The sequence below is a fragment of the Leptopilina heterotoma genome, unplaced genomic scaffold (assembly GCF_015476425.1).
Source record: "Leptopilina heterotoma isolate Lh14 unplaced genomic scaffold, ASM1547642v1 Lhet_77, whole genome shotgun sequence".
Lineage (NCBI taxonomy): Eukaryota > Metazoa > Arthropoda > Insecta > Hymenoptera > Figitidae > Leptopilina > Leptopilina heterotoma.
In genome coordinates, this window is record NW_025111177.1 from 440,485 (window position 1) to 468,469 (window position 27,985).

The 27,985-nt window shown below is 18.7% G+C and overlaps 1 protein-coding gene across 3 annotated transcripts; it reads left to right on the forward strand.

Annotated features, from left to right (window-relative positions):
• The first annotated feature begins 2,707 nt into the window (after positions 1-2,707).
• Positions 2,708-27,934, forward strand: LOC122510888 (lipase 3-like). 3 transcript variants are annotated; one of them, XM_043625830.1, is made up of 9 exons: positions 2,708-3,129; positions 14,577-15,090; positions 18,675-18,873; positions 22,805-22,919; positions 23,025-23,274; positions 24,312-24,470; positions 24,716-24,800; positions 26,804-26,946; positions 27,631-27,934. In XM_043625830.1, exons 2-9 carry the CDS (start codon positions 14,914-14,916, stop codon positions 27,808-27,810), a joined length of 1,308 nt encoding a protein of 435 aa, XP_043481765.1. In that variant the 5' UTR covers positions 2,708-3,129; positions 14,577-14,913; the 3' UTR covers positions 27,811-27,934. The 3 variants fall into 3 exon arrangements, with proteins under 3 accessions (XP_043481765.1, XP_043481764.1, XP_043481766.1); XM_043625829.1 differs by having other exon boundaries at positions 2,708-3,013; XM_043625831.1 differs by lacking the exon at positions 2,708-3,129 and having other exon boundaries at positions 14,953-15,090; positions 18,667-18,873.
• Positions 27,935-27,985: the final 51 nt, after the last annotated feature.

Consider the following 27,985-nt stretch of genomic DNA (forward strand, 5'->3'; position numbering starts at 1 on the left):
CTATTTTTCATTATTTATTTTCTTACTCTTTTGTACAATTTTTACTATTTTTTGTACTATTTTAACTGTTTTCTTACTGTTTTGTACAATTTTTACTATTTTTTGTACTATTTTAACTGTTTTCTTACTGTTTTGTAGTATTTTTACTATTAATCAGTATTTTCATTTTCACTATTTTTTTTCCTTTTTTTACGGTTATTTCAATTTTTTTTTACTATTTTGTCTGTTTTCTTACTCTTTTGCAGTATTTTTACTATTATTCAGTATTTTTATTTTTACTATTCTTTCCTTTTTTACGGTTATTTCAATTTTTTACTATCTTTACTATTTTAACTATTTTCTTATTCCTTTGTAGTATTTTTACTATTATTCAGTATTTTTACTTTCGCTATTTTTTATTTTTTTATAGTTATTTCAATTTTTTTACTATTTTTAGTCTTTTCTTACTCTTTTGCAGTATTTTTACTATTATTTAGTATTTTTATTTTTACTATTTTTTCCCTTTTTTACGATCATTTCAATATTTTACCATTTTTATCATTTCTTTTTTTTGTACTATTTTTTTTACTATTTTCACTACTTTTCACTATTTTTACTGTTATTTGACTATTTTTACGGTTTTCTTTATTATTTTTATTATTTTATTTTTACTATTTTTTTGTACTATTTTGATTGCTTTCTTACTCTTTTGTAGTATTTTTATTATTATTCCGTATTTTTAGTTTTATTTTCACTATTTTTTTCTTTTTTTTACGGTTATTCCAAATTTTTTTTACTATTTTGACTGACTTCTTACTCTTTTGTAGTATGTTTATTTTTATTATTTGTTCCCTTTTTTACGGTTTTCTTAAAATTTTGTACTATTTTTATTATTTATTTTTTTGTACTATTTTTATTATTTACTTACTCTTATTTTTACTACTTTTCATTATTTTTACTGTTCTCTTGACTATATTAACGGTTCTTTTCACTACTTTCATTATTTTTTTACTATTTTTTACTATCTTTACTGTTTTCTTATACTCCTTATTAAATATTTTTTACTATTTCTACTGTATTTTTTCTTTTTTTTACTATTTTACTATCACTTACTTTTTTTCAATATTTTTTTTACCATTTTTTCACCATTTTTACTGTTTTTGACTATTTTCACGGTTTTTAGTAAAAATAGTACAAAAGAATAAGGAAAAAGTAATAATAGTGGAAAATTTCTACTGATTATTTACTTTCTTTTCTATTTTGTAGTTTTTTTTACTCTTAATTACTATTATTTTTACTGTTTTTCACAATTTTTACTGTTTTCTTTATTCTTTTGTACTATTTGTACTATTTTTTAAATATTTAAATATTTTTTATACTATTTTCCACTATACTTTTAATTCTTTTTTACTGTTTTCTTAATCTTTTTATATCTTTTACTATTTTTACTGTTTTCTTTATTTTTTTAAAAATATTTTTTACTATTTTTATTGTTTACTGAGAAAATTGTAGTAAAAATAATGAAATATTTTTTCCGATTTTTACTCTTTTTACTATTTTACTGTTTTTTTTACTCTTTTTGTACTATTAACGGTTTCTTATTCTTTTTTACTATTTTCTATTACTTGTACTCATTTTTATCACTTTTTACTGTGTAAAAAACATTTTTTACCATTTCAACAAATTTTTTTTCAACATTTTAGTTTTGAAAATAATTTAATTTTTTTCAGTTAAAACTTTTAACAAATTTTGAATTTCCTATTATAAAATAAAACGAAATATTTTTAGTAAAATTTTTTTTTCTGTAGAATTTACAGAATATTAAGAGAACAACATTTTGAATCTTTTATTTATTTATTTATTTATTTATTATTATTTTTGAATTTATAATGAAGAAAATCTTTTTATAAAAAAGAGATAAATAATAAATATTTAATATTGTGATTGAAATAAATAAATTTAATAAATAAAAACAAATAATATAAATAAAAAATAATATTATTTTTTTGTAGAGTAATATTATTTTTTATTTATATTTAATTAAATATAAATAAGAAAATAATAAATAGAATAATAATAATTAAGTAATTGATTAATAATAAATTCGATATTTCTTCGAATTTTCCCTCAATATTGTGAAACAAATTTAAAATACAGTTTCCATACAATTTTCGATTAAAAATGAAAATCTTCGTGACACAGTTAATTATAACTCGAATTTTCGAGGGAAAATTTTATAATTATTTTATCTTAAGAATTGCAACCCGTCATACACAGAAGTATGTCAAATATATAAAAATCCATATTTTCGTTTGTCGAAATAATATTTGTCACACAGGAATTAATTATAATCATATCGTAGAAAAATAGATATTGGTAAAAATATGGATTTAAAATTTGAAATAAATAAAAATAAACAGAAAACTAAATTTATATTAAAGTGGGAAACTTTTGTACTCTCAAGTGATAAGAATAAAAGAGCAAAAGAGAAATAAAAGAAACTAGATAAATATAAAATAAATAAATAAAAAAAAAATAAGAGTAAAAAATGAATGAAAAAAAAAAAAAAAAAAAATTCGGTTGGTAAAATTCCTTTTTCAGATTTTTTTTGTAGTTATTTACATAGGACCCGTAAAAGAAACTGGAGGACTCGACGCCAATGAATGAACTATGTCTTGTATTACCCCTTCTTCTCGCATAAGGCCCCTGTAGACGGCCGTTGACCACGAAAAAATCATTCTTCAAGAATCCGTACAGTCCGTCGTGTTTCATGTCAAGTTCCTTTTATTCTTTTTTTTCTTTTCGTTGTTCCTGCTTCTTCTTCTTTTTTTTTATTGTTGTTATTATTATTCTCTAAATGTATCGCTCTTTAAATATTTGTATTAACAATTTATTATTTAAGTCACATTCTATTGACGTTGATCTCATTGAATTTATTATTTAAATTCACTGTTAACTCAAAAAAAAAAAAAAAAAATTCTCATTTGGAAATCTTCGAGTGTCAGCTGTGTTGTCTTTTGATTTAAAAAGTGAAGTGAGTGTCAATTAATTTTATTAAAAAAAAAAAAATTGCCATATTTTGACTCCCTGTAACTGTGCAATTTTACATTTCAACAAGTGTGTTGTATGTAAATTTTTACACAAAAATATGTATGTAAATTTTTTATATATAAATATTTTATAGACAATTTTTATTTTAAAAAATTTTATTATAATTATATTTACAGTTTATTTGATTTTTCTCAAGTTTGAAATTAACGAATTTTTTCTTCCGATGAATTATTTTTTAAAATATTAATTAATTAAAAATTAATTAATTTTTAATTTTAAATTAATTAATTTTTAATTTTAAATTAATTAATTACTTTAAAATTAATTAATTACTCTAAAATTAATTACATTAAAATTAATTAATACAGAAATTAATTAATGCGGTTTAGAAATTACCGAATCATTTTAAAATTATTAATTAGTCGTTTTGAAATTAAAAAAGTATTTTAAACATAATGAATCGTTTCGAAATTAATTAATTACTTTACAATTAATTAATCGTTTTAAAATTAATTAATCATTTCAAAAATAATTATTAAGAAGCCTCATTATTAATTACTTCAAAATTAATTATTCCGAAAAAGAAAAATAATTAAAATTTATTTAGTAACAAAATTAATTTTCTTACTCTACGAAATAATTATTGTCAAAAATACAAGTTAGAAAAAGAAAAAAAAACGTAATTATTTAATTAATATTTCGAAATCTCAACAAACTTTAATTTCTAAAATTGAAATTTTCTATTTTAAATTTTTATTTGTTATCTTATTCATTACAAAATTAATTTACTTTCAAAAAAATAAATTTGAAAAACAATTGTAAAAATTTATCCTTAAATTCAGTTGGACTATAAAAAAAATTCTATAAATCTCATAACTTTTCAATTTTTTTACTATTTTAAAATAATAATTTTTAATTTTACAAAGAATTAAATAATTTCCAAAGTCTTAAAAATTACAAATAAATAAAAAAATTAATAAAAATTAAATTAACTAATTAGTTTATAATTAAATAATTTTTAAAGTTTTAAAAATTATATACAAATAAAGACAAAAATTATAAAAAGTAAATTAACTATTTAGTTTATAATTAAACAATTTCCACAATTTTAAAAATTACAAATAAATACAAAAATTATTAAAAATTAAATTAACTAATTAGTTTTTAATTAAACAATTTTCAAAGTTTTAGAAATTAAAAAATAAATAAAAAAAACGAATAAAAAGTGAATAAATAAACAAATTTATAATTAAAAAATTTCAAAAGTTTCAGAAAATAAGAATAAATATAAAAACGAATAAAAAGTAAATAAACTAATTTTTAGTTAAACAATTTCCAAAGTTTTAGAAATATTGAGTAATAAATAAATAAAATAAATGAAAAATAAATAAACAAATTGATTAATATTAATTAAAATTAGTGTTAATTAAATAATCAATAAAAACTAAATAATTAATTAATTAATAAAAAAATTTAAAAAAAATTCTAATCGGTTTTTTATGTTTCAAATTATTTGAAGCTAAATTTAGTTTCAAATAATTTGAAACATAAAAAATTTCAGAGTTTGATGATGAAATTTTTCGGGGGAATATAAAATATAAAATTATATACACGTTGCGAGTAAATTCCAGTGACGATGATTAATTGATTGTCATTATAGATGTTTTCTGGTATGCTAACCAGAGGAACTTGTAAACAGAAACTGTCGCAAGTGAAAAGTGAACCGGTTATAATATTGGTTCTTATAAGCGAAAGTATTTATAAGTATACTTACATACAATTATACTAAAAAGTTGAACGACCATGTCAAATGCGAAAAAGAACTATTCAAACTTACATATATGAACATATATGATTTCATAATTATCTTTATATAAATTGACCCACAAAAAATAAGAACTTGTTCACCGGAAGTGATATAATTAAATTTTTAACATTCGAGTGCAACACAATATTTAACCCCGAAAGGAAAAGGGAAAAAATTTTTTCAATGTTGTCGCGCAAAAAATAATATGCTAATAACTTGATTTTCAATTCCAAATTATTCTCTAATTTCCTGCAGTTAAATAATTCATATTAATTTCATAATTTATTAATTTTTTTATTAATTTATTAATTTTCTAATAATTTAGTAATTTTCTAATAATTTATTAATTTTCTAATAATTTAGTAATTTTCTAATAATTTATTAATTTCCTAATAATTTATTAATTTCTTATTAATTAATTAATTTCCTGTTAATTTATTAATTTTTTACTAATTTATTAATTTCCTACCAAATTTATTAATTTTTTATTCATTTATTAAATTCTTGTGAATTTATCAATTTCTTATTGGTTTATCAATTTCCTTTTAATTTATTAATTTCTTATTCATTTATTAATTTCTTATTAATTTATTATTAACTAAAAATATGAATTTTAATTTAAAATTATTTATTAATATTTACTACCTGCTATGCATTGTTTTAATAACAGCGATAATAAAATTCTTTTCCAAATATCTAATTATAATGACACTCGGAAAAAAATGTTGACTTGTAACAACTATAAATATCCCTGAATTAGCAAATTTTTAATTTTTCCAATTAATATTTTCGTTATTTATTTTGAGAAACTTTCAATATTATGACTTTTTCGACTTTTTTCGATATTTTCAAAAATTGACACTTTTTTCGACTTATTTTAAAAAATTGCAAGTTTTTTGTCTTCCAAATAAAAAAAGCTTTGGAATAATTGAAATTTTGTTAAATTTAATTAAAAATAATAATTAATTTTTTTCAAGTATTTTATTAAATTTTTTGACAATCACAACTTTTGATGAATTTTAATTACAAATTTTTAAAATAATTGAATTCACAAAAGTTTTAATGAAAAATCTTGAAATGTAAAATTTGAAAATGAAAATAAATGAAAATCAGCTTCTAAAAATTATATTAAAATATTTTTGAAAAAAGTAATTCTTTGAATTTCTTTTACTCCAATTTTTTAAAATTCAATTATTTTTGAAAGATTTAATGAAAAAATTCAAATATTTCTGAAAGATTTTAACAAAATTGAATTATTTTTAAAAGATTTTATCAAAATTCAATTATTTCTAAAAGATATTTTTCAAAATTCAATTATTTTTGAAAGATTTTATTAAATTTCAATTATTTTTAAAAGATTTGATTAAATTTCAATTATTTTAAAAAGATTTTATCAAATTTCAATTATTTTTAAAAGATTTTATCAAAATTCAATTATTTTTAAAACATATTTTTCAAAATTCAATTATTTTTGACAGATTTGATCAAAATTCAATTATTTTTAAAAGATATTTTTCAAAATTCAATTATTTTTGAAAGATTTTATCAAATTTCAATTATTTTTAAAAGATTTGATCAAATTTCATTTATTTTTAAAAGATTTTATCAAAATTCAATTATTTTTAAAAAATATTTTTCAAAATTCAATTATTTTTGACAGATTTGATCAAAATTCAATTATTTTTAAAAGATATTTTTCAAAATTCAATTATTTTTGAAAGATTTTATTAAATTTCAATTATTTTCAAAAGATTTGATTAAATTTCAATTATTTTAAAAAGATTTTATCAAATTTCAATTATTTTTAAAAGATTTTATCAAAATTCAATTATTTTTAAAACATATTTTTCAAAATTCAATTATTTTTGACAGATTTGATCAAAATTCAATTATTTTTAAAAGATATTTTTCAAAATTCAATTATTTTTAAAAGATTTTATCAAATTTCAATTATTTTAAAAAGATTTGATCAAATTTCAATTATTTTTAAAAGATTTTATCAAAATTCAATTATTTTTAAAAAATATTTTTCAAAATTCAATTATTTTTGACAGATTTGATCAAAATTCAATTATTTTTAAAAGATATTTTTCAAAATTCAATTATTTTTGAAAGATTTTATCAAATTTCAATTATTTTTAAAAGATTTGATCAAATTTCAATTATTTTAAAAAGATTATATCAAATTTCAATTATTTTTAAAAGATTTTATCAAAATTCAATTATTTTTAAAACATATTTTTCAAAATTCAATTATTTTTGACAGATTTTACCAAATTTCAATTGCTTGGAAATTTTTTAATTATATATAATTGAAAAACTAGTCTTTTAAAAATGATTGTAAAATATATTTATAATAAATTAATTTTTGTATTTTAATAATTGAATTCCTAAAAGCAATTTTATTATTTATGAAAATAAAATTGAATCCCTAAAAAAATTTTAATATTTATGAAAAAAATTAAATTTCCGAGTGGAATTTTAATATTTGTGAAAATAATCGAATTCTTGAGGACAATTTTCTTAAAATTTTCTTGAATAGGTAATTGAATTTCGAGGAAGAATTTTATTACTTTTGAAAACAATTAAATTTTGCATGGAATTTTATTAAAATTCCTGATAATAATTCAATTCTTGTGATAAATAGTTATTTTTGAAAATAGTTGAATTTTGCAAAGAATTTTAATAAAATTCCTGAAAATAATTGAATTCTGACGAAGCTTTTTATTAAAATTTTTTAAATAATTGATTTTCATCGAAAAATTTTTTACAAATTCTATTTTAAATAATTGAAATTGAATTCCTTTAAATTTTTTATTATTTTTATGAAAATAATTGAATTTGGAGGAAGAATTTTTATATAATTAAAAAAAAATGCGGGGCATTGTGAATAAATAAATAATTGAATTCTTGCGAACATTTTTTTTTTAATTTTTCAAATAATTGAATTTCGACGAAGAATTTTATTAGTTTTCAAAAATAATTGAATTCTTGTGATAAATATTGTTATTTTTAAAAATAATTGAATTTTACAAAGAATTTTTTTTTGAAATTTCTAAAAATAATTGAATTCTTTCGAAGAATTTTATAAAACTTTCTTAAATAATTCTTTGAAAAATTTTATGGAAATTCCATTTTAAATAATTGAATTCCTCGGAAATTTTTATAATTTATGAAAATAATTGAATTTTCGCGAAAAATTTTACTATTACTTAAAAATAATTGAAATCTTGACGAGAATATTTTAAAAAATTGTAGAAAATAATTGGATTTTTGATATAATCCTTCGAAAATTCAATTATTTTAGTTGTAATTTTTAGAAATTTGTTAAATTTCACAAGGTTTTGAATTGAATAAAAAAAATTTCATTGAATAAAATTCACAAATAAAAAAAAAAGAAAACAATGTAAAAAAAATAACAAAAAAATCCGAACATAAATTCAGAAATAATTCAAAAAGCAATTTCTGTGTGAAAATGAAATATTTCTGAAAATTGGAATCAATTTTGCGCTCACACTATACAATTCGGGGGTATTATTCTATACAGTAGATTTTCTCTCCCCCCCTCTCTCTCTCTTTCTCTCTCGCTCTCAAGTTGAAAATTAAGCATTCAGCACACAACTGCAGCAATGTAACATGCAATACAATTTGTACGTCAATCTGTTTCGAGTTTCAATGCTTCTTTGTGTCACTCATCCATAATATCCCGGATTTAAAAAGATTAAAGCGCAAAAAAAAAAAAAAAAAAAAAAATGAAGAAAGAAAGAAAAAACAAAATGACAAACAAATATAATACAAAATGAGTGAGAAGAGAGGACATACATTTTAACGCCATAAACTATTCTCAAGTATAATTTATCACTTCAATTTCTTTTTTCTCCTTTATATGTGTAAAGTCGAACATCTGATTATTCCGTTAAAGATGATGAATCACAAGCAAGTCATTTTTCCCGCTATCTTTAATAGTGATTATTTTAATGAGCGAAAACCGGTTTTTCGGTGCCGGCATATGGACCAGACTCAAAAACAACAAAAATTTTTGCTACATACGCGCGAGAAAATTTTACTTTTCTTAAACAGCAAAATTCTTTTTTTTTCTTTTTTTATTCAATTTCAATTTTTATTATTACAATCAATATTTATTTCTAAATATTCATTTCAAATATTGTTTAAAAATAAATTAAATATTAATTGAATACTAATTGGACTTTAATTGAATATTTATTCAATTTAGAGATATTTTGAATTTTCGGTTTTTATTAAAGACTTGATTTTTATTAGTTTTATTATAATTCTAATAATTATTAGTATTACTTAAAAATTTTTAAATCTCGTTTTATTCTCTTAATTTGAATTAGTAATAATGTTTTCTACTTTTAATTGTAGACTGACTTTTTGCTATTGTATTAGTCATTTTTAATATTAAATAGTAATTTTTACTAATTTATTAACAAAATTTACTAATTTAAAAGCAAAAAGTCCATCATTAAATACAATTAATATAAGTTTTTACGAATTAAAATCTAGAGAGTAGACGATTCATAAAAATTTTATTCTATATTTTCTTTCTCCGACTTTTTTCTAATTTTCATAAAAAAATATTTACTATTTTTCTAACTTTAATTCTAAATTTTTGCAAAATTCAATTATTTTACAAAGATTTGATAAAAAAAACAATGATTTTTAAAAGTTATTTATTAAAATTCAATTATTTTTTAAAGATTTTACCAAAATTCAATTATTTTTGAAAAATTTGATAAAAATTCAATTGTTTTTGAAAGATTTGATAAAAATTCAATTATTTTTAAAAGAATGGATAAAAATTCAATTATTTTAAAAAGATTTTAACAAAGTTCAATTATTTTTGAAGGATTTGATGAAAATTCAATGATTTTTAAAAGATATTTATCAAAATTCAATTATTTTTGAATTATTTTAACAAAATTCAATTATTTTTAAAAAAATGGATAAAAATTCAATTATTTTAAAAAGATTTCAACAAAGTTCAATTATTTTTGAAGGATTTGATGAAAATTCAATGATTTTTAAAAGATATTTATCAAAATTCAATTATTTTTGAAAGATTTTACCAAAATTCAATTGTTTTTGAAAAATTTGATAAAAATTGAATTATTATAAAAAGATTTGATAAAAATTTAATTATTTTTAAATGATGTTTATCAAAATTCAATTATTTTAGAAAGATTCCATCAAATTTCAATTATTTCTAATTCTAAAAAATATTTATCAAAATTCAATTATTTTAAAAAAATATTTATCAAAATTCAATTATTTTTAAAAAATATTTATCAAAATTCAATTATTTTTAAAAAATATTTATCAAAATTCAATTATTTTTGAAAGATTTGATCAAAATTCAATTATATTTAACAGATTTTATCAAAATTTAATTATATTTGACAAATATTTTTTCAAAATTCAATTATTTTTAAAAGATTTCACCAAATTTCAATTACTTAGAAATTTTTCAATTATATATAATTGAAAAACTATTATCTTTAAAAAATTATTGAAAAATATATTTAAGAAATTAATTTAAAAAATTTCTTTATTATAACATTTTGAAAATATAACTTTAAAAAATAACATAGACAGTTACAATATTATTATAAAAATTAAATTTTTTTGTATGTTAATAATTGAATTCTCGTGATAAATATAGTTGTTTTTGAAAATAATTTAATTTGCAAAGGATTTTTTCTAAATTCCTGAAAAATAATTGAATTCTGACGCAGAATTTTATTAAAATTTTTAAAATAATTAATTTTCGTCGAAAAATTTGATGCAAATTCTATTTTAAATAATTGAATTCCTTTGAAATTTTTATTATTGTGGAAAATAATTGACTTTGTGCGAAGAATTTTTAAATAATTTAAAAAAAACCGCATTGATATTGTAAATAAATAATTAAATATTAACTCAAGTTAGGGACATTTAGAATTTTAGGTTTTCATTAAAGACTTGATTTTTATTATTTTTATTATAATTATAATAATTAAATAATTATAATTATAATAATTAAATAATTATAATTATAATTATAATTAAAATTATAATTATAATTATAATTACTTAAAAATTTTGTATCTCTTATTTTATAAATTTTAATTAGTAAAAATGTTTACTATTTACTGTTTTTTCTAATTTTCATTGAAAAATATTTACCTTTTTTCTACCTTCAATGCTAAATTTTTGCAAAATTCAATTATTTTTTAAATTTTAATTTCAAATTCTTCAAAAATACAATTCCGAATAAAATATTGAAAATATAATAATAATATTGAAAATAACTGAATTCTTGAGAAGAATTCAAAAAAAAAAATAATAAAATTGTGTCAATATATAAAATATATGAATATATGTATTTATAAATATCGTAATTCCCGGATGAATTTCTTAGTTGGAAAAATCGAGTTCGTTCTCGACGACGACACATAATTCTAAAATGTCTATATATACATATATATATTTTGAAATTCAAAAATTTCTTGATTACAAATTTAAATAAAAAAAAAAAAAAAAAGAAGAAGATGAAGAAGAAGAAGGATGATTTAATCTCTCGAGAACTCCCTATTAACCCGGTTTGCCATCATTTGACACGAATTCCAGGCATATATAATAAAGCTTTCTCATAAAAAAAATATTCTAATTCTGTTTTCCCTCCTTTCATTAAAAAACGAAACCATTCACGGATACATTTTTTACTCGCTCATATAGATTTCTTACAATTAACAAAAGTAGGACTATGTTTCTTTTTTCTAAAAAAAGAAAAAAAAAGAAAGAAGAAAGACGATAAATGCGATACGTTCAATAATAACTAATAAGTGAATACATCTAGTGAAAACGAAAAATGAAAGGGAACTTTTAGATGTGTCTAATATTATGAATTTTTGCTTTATTTTTTTACCATATTATGCGATGCGATTAAGAATATAAAATATTAATAATAATGCCTAAAACAAATTATTATCAAATAAATAAATAAAAAAAAACAATAATAAAGAATAAAATAACTTAGTTGATAATAAGCGGTCTGTCTCTAAATTAATTTAGTAATTAGGATGGACACAAAAATTTAATTTTGTTCTTTCATGACTTTTCTGATTTCCAGAAAAAATTTTGACTTCTTTTTTACCCCAAAGAATATTTGGATTCAGTCTAAAAATTAATAGACAATTAAAATGACCGAGTGATGAAATTATTATTTTATATTATAAGAATATTGTTACTGTACCTTTTTCAAAATTAGTTTCATCATTTCAATTCAATTCTTATTTTCTAAGATTTTTTAACTAAAATCCTTCTTTAAATAAAATTATTTTTAATAATTTTTGAAAAAGTTCTTTGAAAATTGTTCGTTAAAATTATGAAAAATTATAAATTTTCAAAGATTTTAATTTGAAACATTTTCAAAAATCAATTATTTCTGAAAATTCAAGCTATACATAATGCTTTTAATATTCAATTATTCAAAATTTTAACTGAAATTGATTTTTAGATCAATTCTTAATAGAAAATTCAGCGAAAATTTAATTATTAAAATGCAAAAATAAATAATTTATTGAATAATTGAATTTTACTTAAAATTGAATTCCTTCGATGAATTTTAATAAAACTTCTATGAATAATTGCTTTTTTCGAGAAATTCGATTAAAATTGTATTAAAATTTAAAAATAATTGAAATTCTGCGATCAATTTCATTATTTTATGAAAATAATTGAATCCTTGAGAAGAATTTTATTAAAGTTTTTTAAATAATTGAATTCCAGTGAAAAATTTTTTTATTTGTAAAAGTAATTGAATTTTTCAGTAGAATTTATTTATTATCTTTTTAAAATAATTGAATTCTTTTGCGAACTTTTATGAAAATAGTAGATATTGAAAATAATTGAAATGAGAAAATATTTTGCAAATAATAATTGGAATTTTGAAGAGAATTGTATTAATATTTTTGAAAATATAATTGAATTTTCGAGAAGAATTTTGCTATTTCTAAAAGAATTGAATTCTTGACAAGAATTTTTTTTAAATAATTGAAAAAAATAATTGAATTCATGCCATAACTTTTTTTTGAAAATCATTAAAAATTCAAAAAAAAATTGAATCGTTTCTAAGAATTTTATTTAAATTTTTGAAAATAATTGAATTTTCTCGAGATATTTAATTAAAATTTAATTGAAATAAAACAATTCTTATAAAGAATTTTATTAAAATCTTTGAAAATAACTTAATTTTTGAAGAATTTTTACTAAAATTGTTATCAAAATAATTGAATTCTATCGAAAATTTTGTTTAAATTCTATATTTCTAAACATAATTGAATTCATGTAAAGAATTTTATTATTTTTATGAAAATAATTGAATTTTCGTGAACAATTTTGTTGACATTTTCAAAATAATTGAATTGAAATGAAAAATTTGTTTATTTGTGAAAATAATTGAATTCTTGAGAAGAATTTTAATAGTTTTGAAAGTAATAGTTGAATTCTTGGAAACATTTTTCTTAAAAGTTCTATCTTAAACAATTGAATTCTTACGAATAATTTTAATGAAATTTTTAAGTATATAATTGAATTTCGGTAAAGAATTTTGCTATTTATAAAAATAATTGAAATCTTAACGAAAAATTTTTTTTTAAATATTAAAAATAATTAAATTACTCAGAAGAATTTAAGTACTTTTTCGAAAATAATTGAATTTCTGTAAGAAATATTGTTGTTGAAAATAATTGAATTGTTGCTATTCATAAAGATAATTGAAATTTTTTGAAAATTGTCGAAAATAATTGAATTTCTGTGATAAATTTTTCTACTTTCGAAAATAATTGAATTTTGAGGATGAATTTAAAAAAAATTTTAAGTAATTGTTTTTTTTTCGAAAAATTTAATGCAAATTCTATTTTAAATAATTGAAATCCCTGAAATTTTTATTATTTATGAAAATAATTAAATTTCTGTAAAGAATTTTATTTATGAAAATAATTGAATTTTGCAAAGAAATCTATTAAAATTCATGAGAATAATTGAATTTTTGGGAAGAATTTGATAAAAATTTTTTTAAATAATTGTTTTTTTTCCGAAAAATTCAATGCAAATTCTATTTTGAATAATTGAATTCCCTGAAATTTTTATTATTTATGAAAATAATTGAATTCTGGCTATTTTAAAAGATAATTGAAATTTTGAGGAGATTTTTTTTTTTAATTTTCGACAATAATTGAATTTCAATGATAAATTTTATTACTTTCGAGAATAATTGAATTTTTGGGAAGAATTTCAAAAAAAATTTTTAAATAATTATTTTTTTCCGAAAAATTTAAGGCAAATTCTATTTTAAATAATTAAATTCCCTGAAATTTTTATTATTTTTGAAAATAATTGAATTTTGGCTATTTTAAAAGATAGTTGGAATTTTGACGAGATTTTTTAAAAAATTTTCGAAAATAATTGAATTTTTGTGATAAATTTTATTAGTTTCGAAAATAATTGAATTTTTATGAAAAATTTTATTAATTTCGAAAATAATTGAATTCTTGTGATATTGTTTATTAATGAAAAAATTGTACTTGAAAATTCAATTATTTCTAAAAATTTCAATTATTTGTGAGAAATAGAAAAATTTGAAGGTTCTTTTTATTAGAATTCGTGGGTCAAAGCCGCAAAGCTAGTTTTTAACAAAAAAAAAATAATAATTTTTGTTTTTTAAAATTCTTTGCAGGTTCTCGTGAGGCTCGGGCTCGATGAAAATCGCGCAGTTAGCAGAAAGTGAGAGGGACAAGGATAGAGGGTTAAGGAGAGAGTTAAATAAAAGGAGTAGGGTGTTTGGTGTTTTAAAGGGGGATTTTCGGCAAGGTCGCCGTGTGACTTGGTGAGAAGACCCCTTTTTCCCCCCTCATTTATGCGTACATATGCGTCCACAAAAACTAAAAGGATTCTCAAGGAGGAATATTGTCATTAGTATGTTTGCTGTCAAACGGTGAGACGCGCACTCGCGCTTTTCTTCGCTATCACAATTCTGATAACGAAATTTTCGCGAGTGCCTTTCCCATTTCGACATGCGGAAACTGTCCGCACATCGAGGATTTGCCTTCTTTACATTATTCCTCTTTATTGGCCATTTATCTCGCACTGCCTTCACTGCCACCACATTTCGTATTCACGATGACGAACAACAAAATCAACAAATACTTTCATCAAATGGAGAGAATACCGGAAGTCAACTCCAAATGTTTGTGAGTGTTTTTTTATTAATTTTTAATTCATTATTAGAATTATATTTATTAATTTATCTACATTATGGTTGTTACCACAGTTTTTCTGCAGATATCAAATTGAGACAAAAAAAAAGTATCAAAATTGTTGCGAGGCAACAATTTTGATACTTTTTTTTTTTGTCTCAATTTGATATCTGCAGAAAAATGTGATAAAAAAATCATCATCCGAAACATCAAATTTCTTTATATTAGAGAAATTTTTTCTAGTCTAACACAAGTTCTCTTGTGCTTTTAATTATGAAAATTATTTAAAATCTTTATTTTTCTAAAATTTCAATTTGAAACCATTTGAAATTCGATTATTTAAATAAGTTGCATTTTTAGAATTTAATAAACTTTTAGAAAATTCATTTGTATCTGTAATTAAATATTAAAACTCTTCAAAAATCTGATTTTTTTGGAATTTGCAAAAAATTCAATTATTTTTAAAAGATTTTAATCAAAATTCAATTATTTTTTAAAGATTTTATAGAAATTTAATTATTTTATCACAACAAAATTTTATCACAAATTCAATTAATTTTAAAAAATTTTATCACAAATTCAATTAATTAAAAATTTTTTTATCAAAATTCAATTATTTTAAAAACATTTTATCAAAATTAAATAATTTTTAAAGATTTTATCAAAATTCAATTATTTTCTAAAGATTATGTAAAAATTCAATGATATTTTAAAGATTTTATGAATATTCAATTATTTTTAAAAGACTTTATCAAAATTCAATTATTTTTAAAATATTTTATGAAAATTCAATTATTTTTAAAAGAGTTTAGTCAAAATTCAATTATTTTTTAAAGATTTTATGGAAATTCAATTATTTTTAAAAGATTTTAATCAAAATTCAATTGTTTTTAAAAGAGTTTAGTCAAAATTCAATTATTTTTTGAAGATTTTATAGAAATTCAATTATTTTTAAAAGATTTTAATCAAAATTCAATTATTTTTTAAAGATTTTATGGAAATTCAATTATTTTAAAAAAGTTTTAACACTAATGCAATTAATTTTAAATTTTTTTTATCAAAATTCAATTATTTTTAAAACATTTTATCAAAATTCAATTATTTTCAAAAATTTTATCAAAATTCAATTATTTTTTAAAGATTTTGTGAAAATTTAATGATATTTTTTAAAGATTTTATGAATATTCAATTATTTTTTTTTAAGATTTTGTGAAAATTTAAGGATTTTTTAAATAAATTTTATTAAAATTCAATTATTCAAACAAAATCCAAACAACCGAAACATCATAAATAAAATTCAATTATTTTTGAAAGATTTTATCAAAATTCAATTATTTGTTAAAAGATGTTGTGAAAATTCAATGATTTTTGAAAGATTTTATCAAAATTCAATTATTTTTCAAATATTTTATTAAAATTCAATTATTTTCATAAAGATTTTGTGAAAATTCAATAATTTTTCAAAGATTTTATAAAAATTTAATTATATTAAAAAAATTTTATCACAAATTCAATTATTTTTTAAAAATTTTATGAAAATTCAATTCTTTTAAACAAAACTTTATTAACATTCAATTATTTTTTAAAGATTTTATCAAAACTAAATTACTTTTTAAAGATTTTATGAATATTCAATTATTTTTTTTTTGATTTTGTGAAAATTCAATGATTTTTTAAAATAAATTTTATCAAAATTCAATTCTATTTGAAAGCTTTTATGAAGATTTAATTATATTGGAAGTAATGATCATAATTTAATTATTCTTGAAAGATTTTACTGCATTTAATTATTTTTTTAAAGATTTTATGAAAATTCAATTAGTTTTGAAAGATTTGATCAAAATTCAATTATTTTTAAAAAATTTTATCAAATTTCAATTATTTTTGAAAGATTTTATAAAAAGTCAATTATTTTGGAAAGATTTTATAAAAAGTCAATTATTTTGGAAATACTTGATCAAAATTTAATGATTTTTTAAAATAAATTTGATCGAAATTCAATTATTTTTCAAAGATTTTATGAAAATTAAATTATTTTAAAAAAATGTTATCAAAATTCAATTATTTTTGAAAATTTTTACTAAATTCCAATTATTTGGAAATTTTTAAATTGCATGTAGTTAAAAAACTATTTGTATATAATTAATTGAATTCTTGAGGACAATTTTATTAAACTTCTCTTGAATAATTGAATTTCGACGAAGACTTTAATTGGTTTTGAAAATAATTGAATTCTTGTGATAAATATTGTTGTTTATGAAAATAATTGAATCTTGCAAGAAATTTTATTAAAATTCCTGAAAATAATTGAATTTTTGCAAAGAATTTTATTACGTTTGAAAATAATTGAATTTTTGTGATGAATATTTGTTTTTGAAAATAATTAAATTTTGACGAACCTTTTTATTGAAATGTTGAAAATAATTGATTTGCGTCGAAAAAGTTTATGCAAATTCTATTTTAAATAATTTAATTCCTTTGAATTTTTTTTTATTATTTATAAAAATTATTGAATTTTTAAGAAGAAAATTATTATAAAAAATTGAATTTTTGGATTTTAGTAATTGAATTCCTAAGAAGAGTTTTAGGTATTAATTATGAAAATAATTGAATCCTTGAGGGGAATTTTATTAAAATTTTCTTGAATAATTGAATTTCGACGAAGAATTTTATTAGTTTTTGATAATAATTGAATATTCTTGTTATAAATATTGTTGTTTATGAAAATAATTGAATTTTGCAAGAAATTTTATTAAAATTCCAAATTTTGAAATTGAAACCTTTGGAAATTCGATTATTTATAAAAATTTTAAATGGAATTCACGTCAAATTCAATTATTCTTGGAATTTTCAATTAAAATTCTTTTCTAACTCGAAAATTTCTTAATAATTTTTGTTTGTTTTTTTTTTAATTAAGAGAAACAGTATAAAAAAAGTAACACCAGTAAAAAAGTAAAAAACTTGACAAAGAAATTTGTCAAGAAAAACGGAATTAAAAAAGTCATTAAATATGCGTCGAGAATTTTTTTTTTCCCCTTAATATTTATTATTCTGTTTGCAATAAGTTGAACTTTGTAATATTTTTATAAAATTTTTTTATAAAATTTTCTCCACTACTTGACATTTAGTCAATAAAAAAAAATAACAAAAAAATCATTTAAAAATATTACCACTCGCCGCAAATATATATTCAATATTATAATAAGCAGTAGAGAAAATTATTTTTCAAAATACAACAGAAAAGAAAAAAAAAGTGTTTAAACGTAAAGCAAAAAAAAAAATTGAGTATTAAAAATATGTATTATTAAAATAAAATTTAATAAGTATAAAAATATTTTGCATGATAATAGTAATAAAATTTTCTCGTATAAATTTTCAATTAACTTTTTTTTCCCTCTGTACTGACATTTAATCCGAGTGTTTTCTTTCGTTCTGTCTGAGACTCGCGGTGTTTTCTTTCTCTCTATATTTTTCTTTTTCTTTTTTTTTTTTTTTTTTTTGAAGAGTGTCATTTCTCAAGTAGTGTAATTTTTCTCGTTGCAAGGACAAGTTTATTAAGAGGAATCTAAGTTTTTTAGGTGGACATGGTTCAATCGTCCGGTTACACGGCAGAGGAGCATGACGTCACCACTGACGATGGATATATTTTGTCAACTCACCGAATATCTGGAGGTCCAAAGTCACCAGTCACACCGGGAAAACCGGTAGTGCTTCTTATTCATGGACTGTTTGCCGCTTCTGATATCTGGATTCTGAGAGGACCTGGAAAAGATTTGGGTACTTTCATTATATTATTTATTATTATAATGTACAATAATATTATTAAAATTATTATGATACTATACAAGTTTTATTTACAATTTAAAATCTTTATTTTTAAAATTTTCAATTTTAAAACCATTTGAAACTCAATTACTTAAATAAATTGTATTTTTAGAATTATTAAAATTCCAAAGAAATCATTTATATTTGTAATTAAAATTCTTCAAAAATCTGAATTCCTTTGTATTTTTTAAAAATTCAATTATTTTTAAAAAATTTTATCAAAATTCAATTATTTTGGAAATATTTGATCAAAATTCAAACTCCTTTTGAAAGATTTGATCAAAATTCAATTATTTTGGAAATAAATTATCAAAATTCAATTATTTTAAAAAAATTTTATCAAAATTCAATTATTTTTGAAAGATTTGATCAAAATTCAATTATTTTTAAAAGATTTTACTGAATTTATTTATTTTTGAAAGATTTTATGAAAATTCAATTATTTGGGAAATATTTGATCAAAATTCAATAATTTTTAAATAATTTTATTTTTAAATTCAATTATTTTAAAAATTTTTTATCAAAATTCAATTATTTTGGAAATATTTGAACAAAATTCAATTATTTGAAAAAATTTTTATAAAAATTCAATTATTATTGAAAGATTTTACTAAATTCAATTATTTTTAAAAGATTCTATAAAAATTCAATTATTTTGGAAATATTTGATTAAAATTCAATTATTTTAAAAAAATTTTATCAAAATTCAATTATTATTGAAAGATTTTACTAAATTCAGTTATTTTTAAAAGATTCTATGGAAATTTAATTATTTTGGAAATATTTGATCAAAATTCAAATTCCTTTTGAAAGATTTGATCAAAATTCAATTATTTTGGAAATAAATTATCAAAATTCAATTATTTTAAAAAAATTTTATCAAAATTCAATTATTTTTGAAAGATTTGATCAAAATTCAATTATTTTTAAAAGATTTTACTGAATTTATTTATTTTTGAAAGATTTTATAAAAATTCAATTATTTGGGAAATATTTGATCAAAATTCAATAATTTTTAAATAATTTTATTTTTAAATTCAATTATTTTAAAATTTTTTTATCAAAATTCAATTATTTTGGAAATATTTGAACAAAATTCAATTATTTGAAAAATTTTTTATAAAAATTCAATTATTATTGAAAGATTTTACTATATTCAATTATTTTTGAAAGATTCTATAAAAATTCATTTATTTTGAAAATATTTGATCATAATTCAAATATATTTAAAAAATTTTATTTTAAAATTCAATTATTTTTGAAAGATTTTACTAAATTCAATTATTTTTGAAAAATTTTATAAAAATTTAATTATTTTGGAAATATTTGATCAAAATTCAAATTCCTTTTGAAAGATTTGATCAAAATTCAATTATTTTGGAAATAAATTATCAAAATTCAATTATTTTAAAAAAATTTTATCAAAATTCAATTATTTTTGAAAGATTTGATCAAAATTCAATTATTTTTAAAAGATTTTACTGAATTTATTTATTTTTGAAAGATTTTATAAAAATTCAATTATTTGGGAAATATTTGATCAAAATTCAATAATTTTTAAATAATTTTATTTTTAAATTCAATTATTTTAAAAATTTTTTATCAAAATTCAATTATTTTGGAAATATTTGAACAAAATTCAATTATTTGAAAAAATTTTTATAAAAATTCAATTATTATTGAAAGATTTTACTATATTGAATTATTTTTGAAAGATTCTATAAAAATTCATTTATTTTGAAAATATTTGATCATAATTCAAATATATTTAAAAAATTTTATTTTAAAATTCAATTATTTTTGAAAGATTTTACTAAATTCAATTATTTTTGAAAAATTTTATAAAAATTAAATTATTTTTTCAAAATTTTATCAAAATTCAATTATTTTGGAAATATTTGATCATAATTCAATTATTTTTAAAAAATTTTATTTTAAAATTCAATTATTTTTGAAAGATTTTACTAAATTCAATTATTTTTGAAAAATGTTATAAAAATTAAAGTATTTTTTAAAAATTTTATCAAAATTCAATTATTTAGGAAATATTTGATCAAAATTCAATTATTTTAAAAAAATTTTATCAAAATTCAATTATTATTGAAAGATTTTACTAAATTCAGTTATTTTTGAAAGATTCTATGAAAATTTAATTATTTTGGAAATATTTGATCAAAATTCAATAATTTTTAAATAATTTTATTTTAAAATTCAATTATTTTAAAAAATTTTTATCAAAATTAAATTATTTTGGAAATATTTTATCAAAATTCAATGATTTTTAAAAATTTTTTATAAAAAAAAAAAAAAAAAAAATTAAATAAATTAATAAATAAAATAAATAAAAAAATAAATTAAATAAATTTTTTATAATTGAATTTTTATTCAATTATTATTGAAAGATTTTACGACATTCAATTATTTTTGAAAGATTCTATAAAAATTTAATTATTTTGGAAATATTTGATCAAAATTCAATTATTTTTAAATAATTTTATTTTAAAATTCAATTATTTTTGAAAGATTCTATGAAAATTTAATTATTTTGGAAATATTTGATCAAAATTCAATTATTTTTAAAAGATTTCAGCAAAATTACAAATTGTTATACAAAAATTAAATTTTTCTATATTCATAATTGAATTATTCAGAAAAATTTAATGTTTATAAAAGTAATTGAATTCTTGAGTGGAATTTTAATATTTGGGAAAATAATTGAATTCTTGTGATGAATATATTTATTTTGAAATAATTTTAATAAATTAAATATTATTATTATTATTATTATTATTATTATTATTTTTTTAAATTTTTTTAAATTTTTTATTTTTTGAAAATAATTGAATTCTAACTAAGCTTTTTATAAAAATTTTTAAAATAATTAATTTTCATTGAAAATTTTTATGCAAATTCTATTTTAAATAGTTGGATTACTTTCAATTTTTTTATTATTTATGAAAATAATTGACTGTTAGAGAAGATAATTTTTATTAAAAATTGAATTTTCATTTTTTAATAATTGAATTCCTGAAAAGAATTTTATTATTTATGAAAATAATTGAACACTTGAGGAGAATTTTCTTTAACTTTGTTGAATAATTGAATTTAGAATTTTAATTAATTCTAGAACTAACACTCTTCTCTAAAATAAAATATTTTTAATAATTTTTTGAGAAATTTTTTTTTGCGAATTCAATTATTTAAACAAAAAAGAAATATTCCCGTCACTAATTACAAAATTCATTTGTTTATAATTGAATTTTACTATAAATTTCAATTATTCGAAACTTTTTCAAATAAATATTTTCAAAATTTTAATTGAATGAATAATAAAAAATTCGATTATAATAAAAATAATAAACAAATTGATAAATTAAAATAATGAATCAATAAAAAATGAATAAATTGAAACATAAAAATCTTTTAAAAATTGCAATTTCTGCAAACTTTGCAGAAATTACTGTTTTTATTTGTAAAATTTACTACAAACATTTCTACAAAAGCAAAAATTCAGTCACTAATTCAAATTATAGTCAATATTTTCACTAATTCAAATTAAGAGTGAAATAAATTTTATATTTCAAAGTATAATTATTTACCATTTTCAAAAACAATCTTGTCTTTGAAGGGAAAATTTTTAAAAAATTGGAAGAAAATTATTAAAATTAATTAAATTTCAACTGTCGAAAATTGAAAGAAAAAAAACTCGACAATGACTAATTTCAGGTATGGACAGAATAGGTGAATGACAGAACGACGATAATTAAAAGTAATAATAAAATAATAAAATAGAAAATAATAATAATTATTTAAAATAATAAAAATTCTTGTTGATTCTATTTTTTCTTAAAAAATGAAAATAATAAAAAATTCTCATTTGCAGCATATTTATTGTGTGACGAAGGCTACGACGTATGGCTTTTAAACACGAGGGGTAATTTTTATGGCAAACGCCACAAACGGCTGTCACCCAAAGAATCGAAATTTTGGCGTTTTAGGTAAAATTCTCTCTTTGAGATAATAAATTATAATAATATTTGTGGCCTATTGCAATTTTAATGATACAGATGAGATATAAAATAAAAAAATTTTTCTTTTTCCAGTTGGCACGAGTCCGGAGTGCATGACGCTGCTGCAACAATTGACTATATACTGAAAACCACTGGTTTGGAAAAGGTGTCACTCCTTGGCCATTCCATGGGGACCACCATCGAATTAGTTCTACTTTCAATGAAGCCTGCTTATAATGAAAAAGTGAATGTCGTTCTGTCATTTGCACCTGTTGCAATTTTCACCCATGTGCTCCCGGGACTGGTTAGTACTCTTGGAATTCGCTATGGAAAACAGTTGCAGGTGATTATTATTAATAATTAGAAAAAAAAATGTCTGTCTCTATATAATGAAAAAAAATATAACGTACGACACATATTTTTTTTTCTCGTACTAGAAACACAAACACGTTTTGCAAATATTTCAGTAACACACGTGTGGCATTAAATGTTGCCTTAAATACAGCCTTAAATATGTGGCTTTCAAAATTTTCTGCATTTTTTCAAAATAAAGCTGATGATAATTTACAAGTTTCACTTTCATGTCCCTGAAGTTGGCGTCGATAATTTTTTTTTTTTTTTCACTAAACCGAAATATTTTCTTCTCCAAAAAACGAAAAATTGAAAAATTATCATTTTTCGTTTTTTGGAGAAGAAAATATTTCGGTTTAGTGAAAAAAAAAACGACACTGAGAGAGTTAAGCGTCGACGCTAAGATATTCTCAAAGAAATCAAATACTTTGAGAAACTTTTGTTTAATTTTGGTTTTGGGTTTTTTTGAACGAAAGAATTTTTTTCGACCTTAGTTGTAATTAAGTTTCGGATTAGAGGACGAAAGTTTCAATAATTCTTTGTTCTAAAAACCAAAAGGTGCAATAATTCTTATTTCGAAATACCAAAGGGTCCAACATTTTTTTTTTTAATTGAAACTTCCGTTTAATTTAGAATTTAGACGATTTGTAAAATTTCAAGTGGATCAGCTGTTCTGTTTGGCCGCCGCCATTTTATTTCTTATAATTCTTAGAAGTGACCCTCACTTCTAAGAATTACGAGAAACAAAATGGCGGCGGCCAAATGAAACAGCTGATCCACTTGAGGTTCTATAATTCGTCTAAATTGCAAATTAAACGAAATTAAATGAGGAAAATTTTTGAGAACAATTCTTCTCAACGGCAAGAATGCGAGCAAAAATATAATTTGTGTGTAAATAATATTATTAAATATAATTCATTTAAATAATATAATTAACTTTTGGATTTGAACTTTTGTCCGAAAATCAAGTTTCGAAAACAGGTTTTTGAAAAGATTTGATATTAAGTGCATATTTAATTTTCTTTTTAGAAAACATTTCAATTGCTGGGAATGCATGAAATATTCCCCAGAAGTTCGAGCGCCGTGGGTGTTTATTCCTCATTGTGCGAAGGACCGAGAATTGAATATTTTTGCCGAAAATTATTTTTCAATCTGATTGGTCTCACGAATGCTGACAATTTCGATACAGTACGTAATCTTTTATCATAAGCTTCTTATTTCTATTCTTTCTATTCATTCTATTTCTAATTTTTTATTTTCTATCTAATTAAAAATTGACAAATTTAGAAATGATTTACTTTTTTTTTTATTTATTTTGTTTTCGTTTATTTATTTATTTATTTTTTTAAATTTCTTTTTCATTTAAAATGAAAATCGCTAAATTTCATAATGACTGGCCGGCACTAATTAGAAAAATTTGACTTTCAAAACAGAATATGATCCCAACGATGTTAAAACACTTCCCTCAAGGAACTTCAATTGAAACTGTTCTTCATTATAGACAAATTATTATAAGTGGTAGGTAAACAACAAATTTTCTCTCTCATTGATATAAATTTAGAAACATTTTTAAACTATATTTAAGTTTGTTCGCTTCTTTATACTTTACTACGCTTTGCAGTCGATAATTAACTTTCAAAAAGGAAGAAAAAAAGTAGTTTTAAAACTGAAAAAAAGTAGCTTTCGAAAAAATAAATTTGACGACTTTTAACAATAACTGAAATTTATTTTTAAAAAAATTCTCATAAGAAAGATCTACAAGAATTCAATTATTTCAATAATTTTTCAAAGTAATTGAATTTCTGAAAAGAATTTTATTACTTTTGAAAATAATTAAATTTATGCGGAGAAATTTGTTACAAAATTTCTTATTAAATTATTGAATCCCTGTAAAAAAATTTGATTATTTGAAAAAATAATTGAATTCTTGTGAAGGAGGTTATGAATTATGAAAATAATTGAATTTTTACAAAAAGAATTTTAATAAAAAAAAAACTTTTGAAAATTGAAAATAATTGAATGCTATCGAACTAAAATTTTGAAAAAAATAATTCAATTCTATTCCAAAATTTATGAAAATTTCATATTAAAATTAAATTAATAATTTAATATAAAATTATAAAATTATAATAAAATTTAATTTAATTTAATAATTTATTTGAAAATAATTGAATTCCTAAGAACAATTTTATTATTTATGAAAATAATAGATTTCTAGCAAAGAATTTTAAGTAACATTTTTTTAAATAATTGAATTCCCTTGAAAAATTTTTTTATATTGAGAAAGTAATTTAATTTTTGTCAATAAATTTAAAAAAAATTGTTGGAATAATTGATTTTTTTTAAGTTTTATAATAAAAGTTGTATTTAAAAAAATTCAATTTCTGTGAAAATTTTATTATTTATGAAAATAATTGAATTCTATTGAAGAATATCGTTATTCATGAAAATAATTGAATTTTATTGATCTAAATATTTTTATTTATGAAAATAATTTAATTCTTGTAATGAATATTGTTATTTATGAAAATAATTGAATTTTGCAAAGAATTTTAGTAAAAATTCCTGAAAATAATTGAATTTCTGGAAAGAATTTTATTACTATTTAAAATAATTGAATTTCTTGAAAGAATTTTATTACTATTGAAAATAATTGAATTCTTGTGATGAATACTATTATTTATGAAAATAATTGAATTTTGCAAAGAATTTTATTAAAATTCCTGAAAATAATTGAATTTCTGTGAAGTATTTTATTACTTCTGAAGATAATTGAATTCTTGTGATGAATATTGTTATTTATGAAAATAATTGAATTTTGCAAAGAATTTTATTAAAAATTTCTGAAAATAATTGAATTTCTGGAAAGAATTTTATTACTATTGAAAATAATTGAATTTCTGGAAAGAATTTTATTACTGTTGAAAATAATTGAATTCCTGTGATGAATATTGTTATTTATGAAAATATTTGAATTTTGCAAAGAATTTTATTAAAAATTTCTGAAAATAATTGAATTTCTGGAAAGAATTTTATTACTATTGAAAATAATTGAATTTCTGGAAAGAATTTTATTACTTTTGAAAATAATTGAATTCTCGTGATGAATATTGTTATTTAGGAAAATAATTGAATTTTGCAATAATTGAATTTTTCAAAAACTTCCTGAAAATAATTGATTCTTGGGGAAGAATTTTATTATTTATCAAGATATTTGAATTCTTTCGAAGAATTGCTTTAAAATTTTTGAAAATAATATTAAAATATAATATTAAAAAAATTAAATTAAATTCAACAGAATTTGAATTAAAATTTTTCAAAAAATTTATTTTTACAGAATTGTTCATTAAAAAGTATGAAAAATTTATATTTTCAATGATTTGAATTTAAAAACTTTTCAAAATTCAATTATTTCTCGCAAAAATTGCTATTTATTTTTAACTTATTCTTTTTCTGCCTGATTTAGTTTTTTTTACTATATATATTTTTGAATCAGTGAAAAATGTATTTTAACTTTGCAGGAAAGTTTAGTCAATATGATTTTGGTCCTGAAAGGAATGTAATTCTTTATAAAAACATGACACCACCGGAATATTCTCTTGAAAATATTACTTCACCAGTCATTTTATATTATGGACCAAATGATGCTTACACTACTAGAGAGGTGAGAATATAAATGCTATATGATAAATATACTAATAGTAATAATTACTGAACTCTAGTAGTAATCATTACCGAATACTAATAATAATAATTACTAAATACTAATAGAACTACTATTACTAATAGTATTACTAAATCCTAATAGTATTACTAAATACTAATAGTACTACTAATAATATTATTAATAGTATTACTAGTAGTATTCCTAAATACTGATAGTACTACTAATAATATTATTAATAGTATTACTAAATACTAATAGTACTACTAAATACTAATAGTATTACTAGTAGTATTACTAAATACTAATAGTACTACTAATAGTATTACTAAATACTAATAGTACTACTAATAATATTATTAATAGTATTACTAGTAGTATTCCTAAATACTGATAGTACTACTAATAATATTATTAATAGTATTACTAAATACTAATAGTACTACTAAATACTAATAGTATTACTGGTAGTATTACTAAATACTAATAGTACTACTAATAGTATTACTAAATACTAATAGTACTACTAATAATATTATTAATAGTATTACTAAATACTAATAGTAATCATTACTGAACACTAGTAGTAATAAAAAATACTAGTAGTAATCATTAACAAATACTAAACAGTATTGATAATAAATAAAATAATAAATAATAATTAAAAAATAAACTTGCTTTCAGGACGTAATGGTGTTGCGTTCAAAATTACCAAACGCGACATCTCGCCAAGTGCCATTTGAGATGTTCAGTCATCTCGATTTTTTATTTTCTAATGATTCAAAAAGACTCTTGTACAATGACGTTATGAATGTGCTGAAAAATCATGTGGACGATACAAGAATCAACGAAACTCAACCATAAAAAAATTCCCACTCATTATTTATATTTGTATAGTTCTTAAATTATATTATTTATTATATCAGTTTATTATTGTCCTTATTATATAAGCATAAATTTTGTTTTTAATAAATTTAATGGAGGTATATTTCTTTTGTTTAAATAAATCTTGATTATATAAGTATTATCATTTTTCTTC